The sequence below is a fragment of the Urocitellus parryii genome, chromosome 4, assembly GCF_045843805.1.
Source record: "Urocitellus parryii isolate mUroPar1 chromosome 4, mUroPar1.hap1, whole genome shotgun sequence".
Lineage (NCBI taxonomy): Eukaryota > Metazoa > Chordata > Mammalia > Rodentia > Sciuridae > Urocitellus > Urocitellus parryii.
This window is the reverse complement of record NC_135534.1, coordinates 683515-702602: the sequence shown is the minus strand read 5'-3', so window position 1 is coordinate 702602 and position 19088 is coordinate 683515. Positions and strand designations below refer to the sequence as shown.

Genomic DNA, 19088 nt, shown 5'->3' with positions numbered 1-19088 from the left:
TGTGTGTGATGGGGTGTGAGGTAAGTGTGTGGGGGGGATGCGAGGTGTGGATGATGGGTGTGTGATGGGGTGTGATGTGTTGGGTGTGTGATGGGGTGTGAGGTGTGAGGTGTGGGTGTGTGGGTGTGTGTGTGTGTGATGGGTGTGAGGTGTGGGTGTGGGTGTGTGCGATGGGGTGTGAGGTATGTGTGTGGGGGGATACGAGGTGTGGATGATGGGTGTGAGGTGTGGGTATGTGGGGGGGTGTGATGGGGTGTGAGGTGTGGGTGTGTGGGGGTGTGTGTGATGGGGTTTGAGGTGTGGGTGTGTGTGATGGGGTGTGAGGTGTGTCTGTTGTGGGGGGTGGTGTGGGGGGGGATGGGGTGTGAGGTGTGTGTGTGGGTGTGTGGGTGTGTGGGGGGGATGGGGTGTGAGGTGTGTGTGTGTGTGTGGGGTGTGTGATGGGGTGTGAGATGTGGGTGTGTGGGGGGTGTGTGTGGGATGGGGTGTGAGGTGTGGGGTGTGAGGTGTGGGGTGTGAGGTGTGGGGTGTGAGGTGTGGGGTGTGTGATGGGGTGTGAGGTGTGGGGTGTGTGATGGGGTGTGAGGTGTGGGTGTGGGTGTGTGTGTGATGGGGTGTGAGGTAAGTGTGTGGGGGGATGCGAGGTGTGGATGATGGGGTGTGAGGTGTGTGTGTGTGGGGGGGATGGGGTGTGAGGTGTGGGTGTGTGGGGGTGTGTGTGATGGGGTGTGAGGTGTGGGTGTGGGGGTGTGTTTGATGGGGTGTGAGGTAAGTGTGTGGGGGGGATGCGAGGTGTGGATGATGGGGTGTGAGGTGTGGGTATGTGGGGGGGTGTGATGGGGTGTGAGGTGTGGCGTGTGTGATGGGGTGTGAGGTGTGAGGTGTGGGGTGTGAGGTGTGGGTGTGTGGGGGTGTGTGTGATGGGGTGTGAGGTGTAGGTGTGGGGGTGTGTTTGATGGGGTGTGAGGTGTGTGTGTGTGGGGGGATGGGGTGTGAGGTGTGGGTGTGTGGGGGTGTGTGATGGGGTGTGAGGTGTGGGTGTGGGGGTGTGTTTGATGGGGTGTGAGGTAAGTTTGTGGGGGGATGCGAGGTGTGGATGATGGGGTGTGAGGTGTGGGTATGTGGGGGGGTGTGATGGGGTGTGAGGTGTGGGGTGTGTGATGGGGTGTGAGGTGTGGGGTGTGTGATGGGGTGTGAGGTGTGGGGTGTGTGATGGGGTGTGAGGTGTGGGGTGTGTGATGGGGTGTGAGGTGTGGGGTGTGTGATGGGGTGTGAGGTGTGGGTGTGTGTGGGGGTGTGTGTGGGATGGGGTGTCAGGTGTGTGTGGGGGGGTGTGGCGGGGTGTGTGTGCGTGGCAGGGTGGGGCAGGCCCTGCGGTTTCGGCGGGAAACCCCCTGGGAAACCCCGGGAACCCCCGGAACCCCCGCAGGCCGGCCGAGCGGGCCAGGCCCCGGGGACCAAGCAGGCCGCCGGAGTGCTCCCGTCGCCTCTGGGCTGCCCGCTGGAGAGGTTTCCCAGAGGAGGACGGGGCGCGCGGGAGTTTCCTGGACTAGGGCCATCCCCAGGCAGGGTTACAAGGCCGCAGGGCGTCCCTTCTGGAGACGCTGCAGCCGGCACCGTGGGCCTGGAATTGACCAGGACGCGCTCGACCAGGCCGGGTTCCAGGCGGCCACGAGGGGAGGGGTTGGAGGAAGACCGGGCGGGAAGACTGCGGGAGGTGGGCCAGACAGTGGAACTGGCCGCTTAGTGCCTTGGGTGCTGTCGAGTCCGGGCAGGGCCCTGGAGTCCCAAGCCCCCTAGGTCCCCAGACGTCGTGTCGGGCCCTAGCCGGTCAAAACCTGTCATAGGGGACACGCAACGACGCCTGTCAAACTTTTTTCCCAGTTGAACAGGCACCGGCCACGCCCACTCTCCTGGGCCCACCCCTCGCGCCAAGGCCCCGCCCCGTCCCGGCGTGCGGTGCGCAGCGGCGCGGAGGCTGGCGTGGCTGGGCGGCCATGGGCGGGGCTTCCGGCGCGTCGCAGCGCCTTCCGGCCGAGCGCGAGGGCTCTGCCGGCTTCTGACATGAAGGTGAGCCCCGCGGCCGCCGCGCCTGTTCCTCCTTCTGGCACGGCCTCAGCCGCCCTGCCGCGAAGTGACTCCTCCCGTGCCAGACGGTTGTGGGGCGCGGGCGACGCGGGCGGGCGTACGGGAGCGCGAGCGCCGGGAGCAGGCGTGTGCGCCGGCGTGGCCGAGTCGGCGGAGCGGGCGTGGAAGGGGAGTGGGGGCGTGGGCGAGAGAGGACCGAGGCAGCGACAGCGTGCCGATGGCGGCATGTGAGCGAGCGTGCGACCAGGCGGTCTTGGGCGCGCGGCCGGGCCGGTGGTCCCGGGGCTGGGCGGGCGCGCCGGCTCTCCCCGGGCGCAGACCCGTGCCTTGAACATCGGGGCCGCAGATGTCCATAGCCGAGGCGACGCGCCAGCCCTTGCTTCACAGGTCCCTAGACTGCAGCCCACGGAGGTGAAGGGCAGCAGGCTGGTGACAGAACCGGACCTGAGCCACCTCAGTGTAGTGTTCCCATGGCTCTGGGCCCCAGCACTGGGCAGGGCTGTCCCCCTCGCCCCGGGGTTTCCTCCCGTGTGAACTGTGCTAGCAAGTGTGCCTGTGCTGAGCTGTGGCCTGGCATGCAGCACAAAGTCAATAAATGTCGCGGGGTCGTTATCGTTCTGCCTCTTACACCACTTTCGTTTCCAAGCATAGCATACACTCCGTCCTCACCATAAGAACATGGTTGGCTCCACAATTTGTGCTCAAAAGTGAAAACATGGGGTGGCCCAGTGTTTTTGGCATTGGAGCTGCATTTCTGTTGAGAGTCAACTTGCCCTGGCACCATGATCCAGGCCTGTAATCCCAGAAACTCAGGAGGTTTAGGCTGGAGGATCGTGGCTAGCCTCTATTATTTTGTTTATTTTGATCCTGTCTGAAAATGTAAAAAGGGGTGGGTGGGAATAATGCTCAGTCATAGGGCTCCCCTGAGTTCAATCCCCAGTATCAAAAAGCAAAAAAAAACAAAAAAAAGCAAAGCTGATTTTTACACCATAGGCTGATCTCATGCTGTAGTACCATAAAATCTGAGGAACACTGATCAGCTTCTTTCACTCTGCACATGCACAACTGACATGCACACGTGAGATGCATGCACTAGTGCATTTCTTGCTGTGGGTTGGCATGAAAAGCATTTGAAAATCTCTGTACTTACTTTCTATCAGCCCTCCTGTGACTGTCCTTCCAGTGTCCTGAGGCTCAGAGCCCCAAAATAGTCTATTAAAACAGCAGATTCTGAGACTTGGATTAGTCAGTGTCATAACACACCACACTATGGAAGCCCTTCTGCCCAAAGGAGGGTTTTTAGTGTTTGGGAAAGAAACATGGTTTGATGCAGGAGCACAGTGTGTGAGCAAGGTACAGTGGTACACACCTGTAATCCTAGCAACTAGAGGTTGAGGCAGAAAGATCGTAAGTTTGAGGCCAGCCTTGATAACTTAATGAGATCTTGTCTAAAGTATAGAAATAAAAAGGGCTGGGATGTAGCTCAGTAGTAAAGCACCTCTAGGTTCAATCCCCAGTACCAAACAAACAAGCCCTGTGTGGGAGAGCCCAGGAGTCACCAATGTGAAGAGCACAGTGGAGAGTTAGCCCTCATAGGCATCCAAGCCGTGGACAGTGGGGAGCCATGGGAGGTGCAGCAGCCTGGATGTGCCCTCACATGTGCATCACTGCCCCACCGCTGCACTGTGGCAGGTTGCATCCCAGTGTTTCATTCCACAGCCAAGTGACCAGCTACTGGCAGTCAGCGGTAGCACCAGCCCTGGCTTTGTGTTTGGTTTGGTTCTCCCAGTACCCTGGCTGGGTACAGAAGCTGACAGGTCCATCTTCCTCTTCCACAGGTGCATATGAGCTTCACCTGTTCTCTTCCTTCCTTCCTGAAGGTGTGAAATCAAATTGGGTTAAGGATGTGATAAAGGGACCTCTAAGTGGGTGGACAGTGGCCCTGCTGCAGGTTTGCAGGGCTGCAAGAAGAGACGAGACCCAAAGAAATGGTGGTTACCAGGGCACACCATGACGATCACTCGTAATCACTTCCTTGGAGGCCATCCTTTTGCATGATTTCTCCTCAATTTCCTTCTTTCATCATGGAAGGGACTGGGGTAAAAAATGGGTGTTTGGTTACTTGGGAGGCTGAAGCAAGAGGATTGCAAGTTCAAGGCCCATCTGGGCAACTCTAATAAGACACCGGCTCAAAACAAAAAACGGCTGGGGGGATGAGCTCAGAAAGGAAACTGATGGGTTTGATCCCTGTACTCTCCCCTGCAAAAAAGGATACCTGGGAGCTAAGAGAGCTGCAGTCTCAGCCTGGCCAGGCAAACTCTGCCCCAACCCATGGACAGAATTCCCCATGGACAGAATTGTGCAGCAGTGAGAGTGTTAGGGTGAGATAAGGCTGCAAGAGGCTGCTGCCCCTTGATTCTGATTTCTCTTGCTAAAAGGAGGGGTTGGTTCGGTGGGGAGCCAGCGATGGAAGGTGTTCTGGGCCTGGATTTTCTTTTTTTAAAATTATTTATATATGACAGAATACATTAAAATTCATATTACATACATAGAGCACAAATTTTTCATATCTCTGGTTGTATACAAAGTGTATTCACACTAATTTGTGTCTTCATACATGTACTTTGGATAATGATGTCCATCACATTCCACCATCATTTCTAACCCCATGCCCCTTCAATTCCCTCCCACTCCTCCACCCTATCTAGAGTGGGCCTGGATTTTTTTATTTCCTCAGAACTGTGATGGCTCTTATTTATTTATTTGCTTAGGTACTGGGATAGAACTCAGGGGTACTTGACCACTGAGCCACATCCCCAGCCCTATTTTGTATTTAGAGATAGGGTCTCACTGAGTTGCTTAGTGCCTCACTTTTGCTGAGTCTGGCTTTGAAGACATGATCCTCCTGCATCAGCTTCCCAAACTGCTGGGATTACAGGCATGTGCCACTGCACCAAGTATATTTATTCTTTGTTTATTTTTGGCACTGGGGATTGAACCCAGGGGGCTTAACCATTGAACCACATCCCCCACATTTTATTTTTGAGACAGATCTGGTTAAGTTGCTTAGGGCCTCACTGAGTTGCTGAGGCTGGCTTTGAACTTTCAGTCTTCCTGTCTCAGCTTCCAGAGCAGCTGGGATTATAGGCTTCACCACCATACGTACCTGGCTCTGTGATGACTTTTAGAGCAATTGTTGCCTTTCTCCAAGGCCACAAGCACTGCGTGCTGTTCTTTGTACCCTCAGCTTCCCTTCCTAGTTCCTCAGAGCCTGAAGGCCATGGGGTCTCCTTGCCTCCCAGTCTTACCCACGTCCCAGGCAGGTGATGGAATTTGGGTTTCCTCTGCAAATAGCGGGCTGGCTGCAGAATAAAAGCTAAGAGAGAAAACAGAAGAAACCACAGGACACAGGAAGTAATTTTAGAAAGTGGGGATGGGAAGGGTTGGCTCTTGGATCTTAAGGATCAAGTTTCCACACTGGAAAGAGAGTGTGCAAGAGAGCCCGCGCTTGCTTTATTTATATAGAGTAAGCATCAAAGGTTTCCTGTGGAATGTTCTTTGACAAATAAGGTAGGAGGTGGGCTGTCCAGTTTCCAGTGAGTTATGCCCAATTCCAGAACTACGAGAGAGAGGGGGCTGGGGATATAGCTCAGTTGGTAGAGTGCTTGTCTCGCATGCATGAGGCCTTGGGTTCAATCTCCAGTGTCACACACAAGTATAAGAGAGCCCAGTTCTCATGCACCACTCAATTCATTGAGTGGGAGGAGCCACAAGATAGTTTACAATGCCAAACCTAAATTTCCCTGGCTCAAGGCTGAGTGAAGACTCAGCGGTGGCCCACATTTCAGGTAGGGAACTTCCCTTCTGTGCTGGGAACATGGTTGTTTTGGGTGACAAAGATGGAAGCTTGTTGCTGCAGTAGGTCTTACCCAGGAGATGATGGCAGGGTAGGAAAATCTGTTCCTCTGCAAAGGGAAGTGAAAAGAGGTCCCTGGCAAGGAGTTCATAGGAACGAGAGGGTGGGCACTGTGGTGGGCTTGGTTCTGGCAGCTCCTGATGGATATTCCCTGTCTGGCCTGGTATTCCTGGAGCTTTCTCATCCTGGGCTTGGGTGTTAGAGGTGCCTGTGGCCTCCAGGGAAGGCTGTGTTCCAACTTGCTGGGCAGTGGGCTAGCGCAGCCTCCAGCTGCTCACCTCCCTTTGCCTGGGCTGTGCGAGCCTCTCGGCTCTTCTGGAGGGTGTGAGACTAGATGGATGAGCTTCTGCATATCCAATGTCTTGAAGCCTATGACAGCTGCCCAACCAGGCTCTACTTGTTGCCCAGTCGCCCTCAGAGTGAAGGCCAGAGGGTTGGGTTGCCTGGAACCTAAAAATGAACTGTACAACTAATAAGAGTTCATTGCAGGGCTGGGGTTGTGGATCAGTGGTAGAGTGCTTGCCTAGCATGTGCAGGCACTGGGTTAGATTCTCAGCACCACATCGAAAAATAAATAAAATAAAGTCATTATGTCTGACTACAACTAAAAATATTTTTTTTTAAAGAGAGAGAATTTTTTAATATTTATTTTTTAGTTCTCGGCGGACACAACATCTTTGTTTGTATGTGGTGCTGAGGATCAAACCCGGGCCGCACGCATGCCAGGCAAGCACGCTACCGCTTGAGCCACATCCCCAGCCCTAAAAATATTTTTTAAAAAAGTCACAAAAGGGCTGGGGATGTGGCTCAAGCGGTAGCGTGCTTGCCTGGCATGCGTGCGGCCCAGGTTTGATCCTCAGCACCACATACAAACAAAGATGTTGTGTCCGCCGAGAACTAAAAAATAAATATTAAAAATTCTCTCTCTCTCTCCTCTCTCACTCTCTCTTTTAAAAAAAATCACAAAATACAGGTAAAGAAATAAAAAAATGAGCAGCAATTCCTAATTGCCAGCATATTTGCTTTTCAGTGTATGTGCAGTACTGGGGTTTCCACCCAAGGCCTGTGTACAACAGGTAAGTGCTCTCTTTCTGAGCTATGTCCCCAGCCCTTTTTCCTATTTTTACTTTGAGACAGGGTCTCATTAAATTGCCCTGAGGCAACCCTCCTGCCTCAGGCTCCTGAGTTTCTGGGATTACAGGCATGTACCTGTGCACCCAGCTTTTATTCTTGATTTACAAGATTTCTTTGCATATTGTGGATAGGTTATGGGCAGAAACCTTTTAAGCATATTATGAATATGTTTTTGTGACTTATTTGACTCTAAAGTTGCTCTTTTGTTTCCTAAATAAAAGTTGCACCTTTTCTTATTTTTAAAAATTTTTAAAATATCTTTTTAGTTGTAGATGAACAGATACCTTTACTTTTATTTGTTCTTTTTTTTTTTTTTTAAAGAGAGTGAGAGAGAGAGGGAGAGAGAATTTTTTTTTTAACATTTATTTATTTATTTTTTCTTAATTCTCGGCGGACACAACATCTTTGTTGGTATGTGGTGCTGCTGAGGATCGAACCCGGGCCGCACGCTTGCTAGGCGAGCGCGCTACCGCTTGAGCCACATCCCCAGCCCCAATTTGTTCTTATTTTTATGTGGTCCTGGGGATCGAACCCAGTGCCTCATGCATGCTAGGCAAGCGCTCTGCCACTGAGCCACAACCCCAGCCCCTCGTTTTATTTTTTGAGATGGGAATTTGTGTTGCCTAGGATGACCTTGAACTCCTGGGCTCAAGTGATCCTTTTGCCTCAGCTTTCCAACTAGCTGGGACCACAGATGCATGCCATCATTCCCAGTTTTTGCTTTTTTTTTTTTTTTTTTTTTTTTTGGTGGGGGGATACTGAGGATTGAACTCAGGGGCACTCAACCACTGAGCCACATCCCCAGCCCTATTTTCTTTTTTATTTAGAGACAGGGTCTCATTGAGTTGCTTAATGCCTCACCTTGCTGAGGCTGGCTTTGAATTCACAGTCCTCCTGTCTCAGCCTCCAAAACCACAGGGATCACAAGCTTGCATCACTGCACCTGGACCATGCCCAGGTTTTAAAGATTTACATAATTTTGTGTGTGTGTGTGTGTGTGTGTGTGTGTGTGTGTGTACACACCAGGGATTGAAGTCATGGTCACTTGACCACTGAGCCACATCCCTAGTCCTATTGTATTTTATTTAGAGACAGGGTCTCACTGAGTTGCTTCGTGCCTCTCTATTGCTGAAGCTGGCTTTGAACTTGTGATCCTCCTGTCTCAGCCTCCTGAGCTGCTGGGATTATAGGTGTGTGCCACTGCACCTGGCTAAAGATTTACTTTTTTTTTTTTTTTTTGAATTTTTTTTTTAGTTGTTGATAGATATTTATTTTTATTTTTTTTACTTATGCGGTGTTGAGAATCAAACCCAGTGCCTCACACATGCCGGGCAAGTGCGCTACTGCTCAGCCCTAGCCCCAGCCCCAATATTTACATTTTTATGTGGTAAACTTTGTGGGTATTCGTATTTTCTCCCAGTACCTTCTGTGGCTCCATTGTTTTATACTTCATTCATAGTGTGACTAGGATTTCTTTGGATCTGAGGGGGGATATGGGGACCAACATTCTATTAGGTGGCTGGTTGTGGCCAGGGCAGCCTTGGGCGATAGGGGAGGGCTCCATGGCCAGTGGGGATGAAGCTGTCTGGGTGTCTGTGAGGAACTTGTGGCCCAGTCAAGGGAGCCGAGAAGTGCTGGGGATTTGACTCAAGCTACCAGGGCTGGCAGAGACTGGGCTCTGTCCTGGGGGCCCAGGCTGTACTAGGAATGCTCCCATCAGCAGAGTAACGCCTGGCCTGTGCTCTCCTGGTCATCGTCTTCATGCGTTCTTTCTCTGCAGCCCTCTGGACCCAGAGGTTAGACCCCGTGTGACACACTCACCATGCAGATGCTCCTTCACATCCTCTGGCTTATGCTGGCCTGTGGCTCTGTGCACACTACCCTGTCAAAGTCAGATGCCAAAAAAGCTGCTTCAAAGACACTGTTGGAGAAGGTAGGAATAACCTGGGAACTTGAGGTGACCGTACTGGCCAATGGCTGACCCTTCACACTCCTGTCTCTCCTGTTTGGGGGAATCAGGACTCTGTGAATCAGGACTCTGCAGGGGCATGGCTGCTCATGTGGCCATCTGACCAGCCAGCAGTAGACAGGTGGGTGGGATGCTAGGCAGGAGGCTTGTGTGTTTCTAGGACTTTACTGGCTAAGGCTCTGAGTATGCCACCTCTGGAGCCAGGTTCTGAGGTGCCAGGCTTTGTCTTGTGTCTCACCCTGCCCATTCAGGGCCTGTCTCCTATGAGTTTCCATCTTTCTTCTGCACTCCTGTCTCACCGTGGTTATTCTTTCTCATATTGATGCCCTTAAGCTGCATTGTATTGGGGATGTTGTGCTGTTCTTCTGGGATGGTCCCAGGAATTATAAACTCAAAGATAGGTCCCCATCTAGCCTATCCCTCAGTCCCAGAAGCTCCTGCAGTCCCCATGCCTCTGGCCAGACTGCAGTTACAGGGTCATTCCTGTATGGAATGATGATGGGGGTGATGTTGTGAGCTGGGCCCTAGAGTGTGGACTGAGCAGGCAAGTCGAGAACTTGTAAAAGAACTTTGACAGGGGGCTGCGTTGTGGCTCAGTGACAAAGTGCTTGCCTTGCACATGTGGTGCCCTGGGTTCGATCCTGAGCACCACATAAAAATAAATAAAAACAAAATAAAGGGGCTGGGGTTGTGGCTCAGCAGTAGAGTGCTCACCTAGCACATGCGAAGCCCTGGGTTCGATCCTCAGCACCACATTAAAGTAAATAAATATATTGTGTCCAACCCAAAAATAAATATTAAAAAAATAAAATAAAGATATTGTGTTTATCTATAACTAAAAAAATTTTTAAAAAAAGAAGAACTTCTAGAAGCAGAGGAGGGGAAAAAGTGTGGCCACAAGGTAGGAGAAGACCTGTGTTGGGAGCACAAAGTTGGTCAGTGAGGTGGCATGTGCCTGGCATGTCCTCAATATATATGGCCCTGTGCCCAGGTGAGTCTCAGGTCCCAAGTGGGTACTGACTATCCATCATCATGTGGATGGAGGCACCCTAGCTTCCTGTCTGCTCTTCAGTCCCCAGCAAGGGACAGCCCCTGACAGCCAGCACATCTTCTCTAAAGGCCAGAGCCCTTCTGGCCTGAGTTGTCCACTGGCCTGGGCCCTCTACCTGTAGGGTCTCCAGGTCAACAAGTCACATTGGTCCAGAGACAGTCCATGGCTAAACAGGATGGGCTTGCTGTTGCTTGGGAGGCTACATTACACGCAGGACAGTGAGTGATGGCTTCCTCCCCTTCCTTTCCTTTCAGACTCAGTTTGCAGATAAGCCTGTCCAAGATCGGGGTCTGGTGGTGACGGACCTCAAAGCTGAGGTCGTAGTTCTTGAGCATCGCAGCTACTGCTCGGCGAGGGCCCGGGAGCGAAACTTTGCTGGAGACGTTCTAGGTTATGTCACTCCGGTAAGTTGGGTTCTCATGGTGCACCGGGAGGCCCTGAGGTGCAGATGGGCTGCCCCATCCTCCATGGCAGGCAGACCTCCTGCTCTCTTCTCCCAGGTGTCAGGGCTGTGAGGCAAAGTGGGAGAGATGACAACCTGGAGATGGCAGAGTGAAGGGTGCTGGGAATTTCTTGGGGGCTTGCACCTCCTGATTGCAAGTGACTCTGTTCAGTGCTCCCTGGCTGTCTGGCCCCAGCTGCCAGCCTGCAGAAGCTCGGGTGTATGGGGCTGGTAAGGACGAGCAGCAGTCACCATGGTAAAGGAGCTGTTGCCAGGGTGCCAGGCTATGGGCATCAGTCCCGACAACTCCGCGGAGTGCTGGGCCCCACCATCACCACAGGCAGGGTTGATGTGGGCCCTAGGCATGACCTGAGCAGCCAGAAACAGAATCACACAAGGCAGGTGTGCACTCATCTGTCCTCTGCCTGCTGTCCCCCCTCTCTACCAGTGGAACAGCCATGGGTATGACATCGCCAAGGTCTTTGGGAGCAAGTTCACGCATATCTCACCAGTCTGGCTACAGCTGAAGAGACGCGGCCGTGAGATGTTTGAGGTTACAGGCCTCCACGACGTGGACCAAGGTTTTCACACTGCCTGCTTGCCTGTGCTTATCCCAGGGATGAGGAGAGTGAGAATGTGTCTCTGTGTGATTGTAAGTGGGCACGCATGACTCGTGAGAATGTGTGACTGGGTGTGTGTGCCATGAATGTTGAGACTGTCAGCATGAATGTGCATATAAGTGTGTGGGAGTGAGTTTGCTGAGCCCAGAGTGCAGTTCTATGGTGTGGGCTGGTATGCAGAGTTGGGCAGAATGGGCCTGGAGGAGGTGGTCACCATTGTGTGACCCTCTGTATCACTGGTCAGTGCCTCAGAGCAGACCCAGCACTGCCTCAGTGTTCTGGGGATGGTGGGGCAGGACTTCCCTTGCACATCTGAGTGGCACGTGAGCATGTGCCAGGTGGGCTGCAGGACAACTAAGGTAGCTGCTGGGATGTGAAGGGTGCAGGCCATTGGTTCCTTTGCTCTGTCTCTCCCTTGGTGGTTTCTAGCTGGTGTCCAGGGATTCCCATTGGGTTTTGGCTGCCTTTGATTCATGGAAACAGCCCTAATGTTCCCAGGCCCTTGGAATGGCCTAAGGTAGGGCCACCTGTTCCCTTGGCTCAAAGCCATCTCTGTTCAGGAAGAATAAGCTCAAGACTGCTCTGCAGGGGCAGGAGAGGCTGGGTTGGAAGCTGGGGCCATCAGGAGGAGGTGAGACTAGAGGAGGAGGGTGATGCAGGGTGACCCCTGGACCTGGGAAGAGCTAGTTCAAGTGGACTGGATCTCCTGGCCCTGTGCTTACTGTCCCATCCGGTCCTACAGGATGGATGCGAGCTGTCAGGAAGCATGCCAAGGGCCTACACATAGGTGAGTCCAGCAGGCCTGGAGGTGAGTGTTCAGGAACCATATCCATGTCACATCATGGTGGAGGGGATTCTGTGGACCCAGTTCACTGCACTGTGTGAGTGTAGGCCGCTCCTCCTGCTCTGAGTCCAGCACAGCCTGGCATTCATGGCCCATGATCCAGCCCAAGTCCTGGGCTCTCCTGCCCACTGGGCCATAGCCCACCAAGGCCAGTGCTTCCTTGGCAGTGGCTTTGCCCCTTCTCCCTCCCATTTCTTCCTTCCTTCTCCGTCCAGCATTGAGTCTCTGAGGGCAACACTGGCTCTGCTCCACCGGAGCTCCTGTAGCTCGCAGCTGGTGAGGGAGCACCACATGTTCCAGTGAGCAGCAGGTGCCCGGGGGCAGCCAGTATGAGTGTGGGGCTTGGGCTGAGGGGAGACTCTACTGGAAGGCTCAGGAGCAGCAACAGGGCTGAGCTGAAGGAGTGTGGGGGTCTTGGCTGGGACTGGGAGGTGGGCAGGACACAGGGGCCTGTGCAGGGCCAGGAGGGGACCTGTACTCAGGGCCAGTGGGAGCCATCAGGATAGATTGAAGTTGGAGACAGCTATGGACAGACCAGCCAGGAGCCAGAAAGCTGAAGTCTGTCCAGCTACCTTTCCTGGAAAGCAGGCCCCTAGGGGAGTTGGTGAGGGAGGAGGACTGGCAGCATCACCTGCTCCTTCCCTGATGTGACCCACCGTTGCCAGCCTACATGGGTGTGGGATGTCCATGCTGGAGCTGTGTCTGTCTTGGATGGCTTCCCCTCCCATCACTGAGTTTTGATTCTGCTCTGGGGCCCAAGAAGACGCCTTATTGGGGACAAAAAGCAGAGGAGTGTAATTCGTTGTTTCCTGGTCACCACCTCTGTGTGTGTCTCCCATCAGCGCCTCGGCTTCTGTTTGAGGGCTGGACTTACGATGACTTCCGCAACGTCCTAGACAATGAAGATGAAATAGAAGAGCTCAGCAAGACTGTGGTCCAGGTGGCAAAGGTGAGACCTGTATGCTGTCCTCACAGGCCACCAGGCCTCACCCCCAGAAGGCCCTGCCTCTCCCCGCCTCTCCTTGCCTCCTCAGATGGTCTCTTTCTCTCAGAGAAGGCTGTGCCTCCCAAACCCACCCCACCTCTCAGATCAGCTCCTGCCTCCCACACCAGCTGCTGTGTCTTCCTGGCCTTTCCTTCTGATGGGACTCCCACAGGGCCTCCACTGGGCTCCTCTTGCTTGGATTTCTTCTTAAGCACCTTCTAGTGCAACCCAGGTCTTCTAGGCAAGACAGTGTCAGCCCACTCCAGAACATCCCATGCTCCCTCTTGACCACAGGGATCCTCTGGGGGTCCCAGGGTGGGAGACTTGTCTTCAGGGCCAGGAAGCTTCCTTTGGTCAGAGCCTGAGTCCCTTGGAGGGAGCCCATCTCCACTGGCTGCTTGTATGCTCTGGTGCAGGGACAGAAGATCCTGGATAAACAGAATGCAGGGTGCCAAGTCCTGCTTCTGACTCCTGTAGGGGGTCCCCCTCCTGCCCCCTTCAGAGGGATTCCTGGGTGTGCAGTTAAGCCTTGGACCTTGCCTCATGGGTGACTAGGTTGTAACTCTGCTGTTGGATAAGGTGGGAGTTCTGTCTGTCTTTTCACCTGTCCCTCTTGGGTCTCTCTCCTCATTGGATCTGTTTCTTTCAGAACCAGCATTTTGATGGCTTTGTGGTGGAGGTGTGGAGCCAGCTGCTGAGCCAGAAGCATGTGTGAGTTTGGGGCAGCAGGTGGCTGCTTGGACCTCAAGTGTTTGCTGGAGCCAGAGGGAGGACCGAGGGAGAGGAGGAGCTTTTGGGAGGGCCTTCCTCCTGCGTTCCTATGTCTGAGGTGGAGAGGAGGCCCTGTGAGAGGTGGAGAAGCCAGAAATGGCCCCAGGACAGGAGACCTATCCTGACCACATTGCAGTGCCAGCCAGGAGGCCCCTCATGTGTGGTAAAGGGCACAGAGGACCTTCACTCACAGGGACTCTGTGAGTAGAGTGGCCAGGACAGTGTGACAGGTCTCACTAGACACAAGCAGAGGCTTGCTCAGTGAGCAGGAAGGAACTTCCTGGGATGTGAAAAGAGACTAGCCAAGCACATGTGGGACTTCGAGGTGTGATGGCCCTGGTGTCCTTTGGGCTCTTCAGTGTGCCACGAGGAGGGAGCCACACAGTACCCTCATAGATCTGTGGGGGTTTGCCTTACTTTGTTTCTGTTTCAGTGCATTAAGTAGGCAGTAAGACGTGGCCTCATAGTGTCCCTGGGGCTCATTAATACTGGAGCAGGAGGGCTGTGGGGAGAGCTGTAGAGCCCAGCAAAGTGAGAGACTGCAGCAGGGGAGGCAGAGGTAGGAATAGCCTGCCCTTGTACCCAGGGAGTGGAGGGCAGCTGTCCTCAGGGGATGTCAGGGCCATGGTGTGGGCAGTGATCAGGCTCCTGAGCAGCAAAGACCAGTTGGTCCAACCATGTTGGGCATTGAGCTGCCTCCAGGACAGCTGCCTCCCAGGACAAACCTGACTGAGCTGAGACAGGAATATTTACATGGGTCTCCTTCCACCCACCCCCACCCCCCCAGCATCTAGTCTGAATTCGATGTGTCAGGTTGGCTTGGCAAGACTGTGATTAACCTGGCAATACCGTGGTTGGCAGACTTGGGCAGGCATGTGGCACTTGCTTTTGGCCCAGTATGCAGGCCCGTGGTATGGGCTGGTATGCTGGTGGGGTCTAGTGTCTGTAACACATGGGCTTGGGGTGCCAGCCTCTTGATAGCAGCTCTCCCAGGGGCCAGAGAGGTTATCTGGGAGCCATCTGAAACAGCTATGAGAACTCCTCTTCAGAGCACCATCTGGCTGGAGTGACTGTCCCTGGGCAGAGACTGCTGGGCATGGCAGGAAGAGCTGAGCGGGCAGCTCTGCCAGGGTTCCCAGGCCTTTCTCCCCATGAAACCTGAAGCAGTTTGAACTACTGCAGCGTGTGACCTTAGTCTGCCCTGGCCAAAAGTCTCAACTTGGTTCATAGTAATGCACTCCTGGTCACATCCCAGCAGACTCAATGGGCCTGTGGTAGTCCCTCCTCAAGGTCTGGAAAGCTTTGTGGCAAGTGTACACAAGTCACTGAGGGTCGTAGGTGTTATGGTGAACTTTGGAGGTAGCAGATCTGGGGATGTCAGCCCTGTAGCTAATGGGCAGTAAGACGTGGCCTCATAGTGTCCCTGGGAGAGGCCAGTTCCTTGGTAAGATGGAGATGAGACTGCCAGACAGGTACCGGTTTGCCCTGCCGGCCCCCACTTGGAGCTGTCTCCCACATGCCAGACCCGAGTCTGGGCTCGGTAGGTTCTCTTGTGTGCTGTTGCTAGCACGGGCTCAGAGGCTATCTAGCCTGCAGGGTTTGTTGGTAAAGCTCTCAGCAGAGAGTTGCTGCTGCCAGTCCCACCCAGGGTGGCTGCAGTGTGGGCCCCTGGGAGCCGCCGTTGCTGGCAGATAGGGATGAGCTTACACCTGTCCCACAAAGTCAGCTTCAGGCTACGCCCTTGTGGATGCATGTCCAGACTCCTTGGGCCCCTTAGAGAGTGGCCTTGGCCACCTTTTTGGCCCTCAAGTCTCGTATGTCATGGGGATCAGAACCCATAGCCTTTGGGGCTAGTAGGAGGCCCTCTCCAAGTAGGGTTGGTTTCCTGAAGCCCCGGGCCTCTGGTGTTTCAGGGGCCTGAGCAGTGTCCTCCTTGTCCATGACCTTTAAGTGATTAGTGGGTAATAGCCACTGGTGCACTGACTAGTTCTGGATGCAAAAGTGGGAGGACAGGTTGTCCCAAGACTTTGTCCCTCCTGGTCTGTACTTGGGTTGCCACCTGCAAAGCTAGCACTGGGCCAAGAGAGGAAGGCTGTCTGGCCTTAGCTTCCTTGTGACCACAGAGTTCTCACACTGGCATCACTGGCACTCAGTTTGAAAGGTGACAGCCTCGATGGGGCAACATCAGGGAGACTGAGAAGCCACCACCATCCCACAGCCAGTTGCTGAGAGGACCTGGCCTTCCACACTCTTCAGAGACAGACTTCCATTCCCATGGCCAGTGGAAGCCATGGCCTTATGCTTGGTGCCCATCAAGGTGGGACTTGCAGTCTACTGTCCATACAGGGCTGCTCCTGAAGGGCCTGGAGTAGAAGAGTGAGGGCCTTGTGTCCAGGGAGAGTGGGCCCAGAGTAGACACATCAATATTGGAACAGCAGCATGAGGGCAGCTCCTATGAGCAGAGACTCCACCCCCGCTAGTGTTAGGTGCCCTGTGGGCTGTCCACCCACTGCCCATGTGGGTCGAGAGTTACAGGGTGGGTCCTCTCAGCTTGTATGGGGAGAGAGGTCAATAGTTGTCCTTGGGCACACCACCCCACTTGCCCTCTGGTCCCCTCATCTGGTGGCCCCAGCATGCCTGATGACCTGCCCCATTTTGAAGCCTCCACTTGTGTGGCCCTCAGACTGTCCTGTGGTGTTTCACAGCCTGACGCTTATAGTGCCACTCAGTGTATTGGTGCCCTCGGGCCCTGGAGCATGATATAGGCCTGTGAGCTGTTTCATCTGGGCCCCTCTCTTCTGAGCACCCACTGGGGTGCTCTTGAGACTCCAGCTGGAGGGGCCCCTGGGTATGAGGAAGGACAGGGGTCTTTTGGATAATGGATAAGGACAGGTTGGGGTGTGAGCCCCTTCTTCCCTAGCCCTCTCCACAGATCCACATGCGCCATTTTCTGTATGGTGCTGTACCCAGGGTGGGGTGAGAAGGCCCGATGGAGGGCCTCAGGCTGGGACCACTGGGAGCCTGCAGTGCTTGGAGCCGACTGCCTCTTGTTCTTGCAGGGGCCTCATCCACATGCTTACCCACCTGGCTGAGGCACTGCATCAGGCCCGGCTGCTGACCATCTTGGTCATTCCACCTGCCGTCACCCCTGGGTAAGTGCAGTTCTCTTGAGGGGTTGGGGGAGCAAACATGGGCATCAGTCAAGGGCCCAGGCCTCTGGTCAACAGGAGCTATGCCTGCCCCTTTGGTGTGGGTCCTGGGCAGGGAGGGGAGGGGAGGACTCTTCTCAGCTTAGGCAAGTGCTTTATCTCTGAGTATGCCCTTGGCCCTTTTGCAGGGGTACTGGAGATGGAACCTAGGGGCGCTCTACCACTGAGCACTGATCTGCATCTCCAGGTTTTGTTTGTTTGTTGTTATTCTTTTTTAGTTGTAGGTGACACGATATCTTTTTTTTAATTTATTTTTATGTGGTGCCGAGGATTGAACCCATGCATGCTAGGCAAGCGCTATACCACTGAGCCACAATCCAAGCCCCCAGGTTTTGTTTTTCACTTTGAGACAGTCTCACCAAGTTGCTGAGGCTGACCTTAAACTTGTGATCCTCCTGCCCCAGCTTCCTGAGTCCCTGGTGTTACAAGTGTGTACCACCATGCTCAGCTGAGAACTAATGTTTTTTAAACTTATTTTTCCTTCATTCTCAAAGAGGCCCTGAGGCCCAGGTGCTTGGTGCTTTAGGTGAATCTGTGTGAGCTGTGTTCCATGAGAAGTTAGGCCAAGTGGACAGGGCTGTGCAGTCGTATCTACACCAAGATGCCACTGGCTGGGGCTGGCCCTCTCCCAAGCTGTATGAGGCAGGGAGTAGTAAGGAGTGACCCAGACAGTACTACAAGAGCCAGGGAAGTTGGAATCTCATGTCCACTCTGCCAGAAGCATTTCACATAGGAATATGGTGTTCAGCGTGGAAAGTGAGCTCATGGGACACAGAGAAGGCTGAATCACAATGAGAGAACAGAACTGGGGGCTGAGTAGGCAGGAAGAGTGGGGAGCGAAGGGTGCCTCAGAGCCATGCGGGTGGGAGTCCTGGGGGTCTGCCCAGGGCCCTGGGGATTTTCCAGGGGGCAGCCCTGTGCACGTGGCCCTCAGACGAATGCTGGCTCACAGCTGCTACTTTGGGAAGAAGCTGCTGCCATCTCACATCTCTGCATCCTTCCACTCTCTAGGGTGGCAGCTCTCTCAGTGGGATGTGCTTGAACGTGCCTCGAGGGCCTGAGGTGATGCTGGCAGGCTGTAGAGTCACACAGAAGGGCTGACTTGGCTCTCACAGAGCCTTCAGTGTGCTCCACAGCCAGGACAGATGCCATCACCACTGCAAGTGCTGGGGTGGTTTCCTGCCCAGCTGAGGGCCCTTTGCTTGGCCTGGGTGTCAGCCTCCTTCCTGACCTTTTTTCCCAAACTTTCTGGCCCTCAATCTGAGTTGGGTGCAGCTTCAGGCTTTGTAGAATGGTCTCAGGCCTGTGTCCTAGAATCTTACTCAGGGCCCAGTAGGCCAGCTGCCCTAGGAGGGTAGTCAAGGGAAGTGGAGGGCCTGAGGGTTGCCTGTGTCTCTTCACGTGTTTGCAGGTGGTGCATCCATGCGTCTGGCACACATGGGTGTAGTGGGGCTCTTGTGTTCTTTTGGTCTTTGCTTTTTACTCAGTGCGGGTGCAGTTCCCGATGCTTGTTGCTGAACAGTGGAGGGTCCTGCCCCAGACTGAACCCTGAGCCTTTCCTATCTGGTGCCTATGGCACCCTGAGACCTTGACTCTGTCTTCCACCTCACTGTGCCCGTTGAGCTAATCCATGAGACCATGGGCAGTAAGGTGACAGGCTTTGCCTCAACGGTTCCTAGGCTGGGCCTGTATTACAGCCCAGCGTCGCCACCCATGCCAGTGAGGGGCCCATGTCTGGGGCTTGGGATCTTGCTCTTGTCTGCAGCTTGATCTGTGTCACTTCCTATGCTGAGTCTATGTCTTTGAAGAGATGCACCTCGAATGTGTGACCCACGATTTCAGGGTTTCCCTAGGGGTGGCAAGGATGAGGCTGTGAGGACCCATCTTGCAGACCTAGGGATAGAAGAGGAGACTGGGGGCTGCAGACACTCCCAGGGGGTTGCTCAGAGTCCCCTGGTGATGGGTGACTGGGTGTGGCTGGGGTGCCACAGCCAGGTGGAGACCAGGTTGTCCTTGGTGGCTAGAGGGTCACCCATGAGAGGACACAAGAGCAACCTTT

The 19088-nt window shown here is 54.1% G+C and overlaps 1 protein-coding gene across 3 annotated transcripts in view; it reads left to right on the top strand.

Moving 5' to 3' along the window:
* The first annotated feature begins 1995 nt into the window (after positions 1 to 1995).
* Positions 1996 to 19088, top strand: part of Chid1 (chitinase domain containing 1) — a 35718-nt gene continuing 18625 nt past the window's right edge. For 2 of the 3 annotated variants that reach the window (XR_003299929.2, XM_026379322.2), the window contains exons 1-8: positions 1996 to 2070; positions 8919 to 9071; positions 10413 to 10562; positions 11049 to 11181; positions 11963 to 12007; positions 12907 to 13013; positions 13699 to 13760; positions 16880 to 16972. Coding sequence is in view for 2 of the 3 variants with exons in the window: in XM_026379322.2 (XP_026235107.1) it covers positions 8961 to 9071; positions 10413 to 10562; positions 11049 to 11181; positions 11963 to 12007; positions 12907 to 13013; positions 13699 to 13760; positions 16880 to 16972 (701 nt within the window). In the remaining variant the exon portion in view is untranslated. Of the gene's footprint in view, positions 2071 to 7034; positions 7081 to 8918; positions 9072 to 10412; positions 10563 to 11048; positions 11182 to 11962; positions 12008 to 12906; positions 13014 to 13698; positions 13761 to 16879; positions 16973 to 19088 lie in introns of all 3 variants that reach the window. The other variant, XM_026379323.2, reaches the window with a different exon arrangement.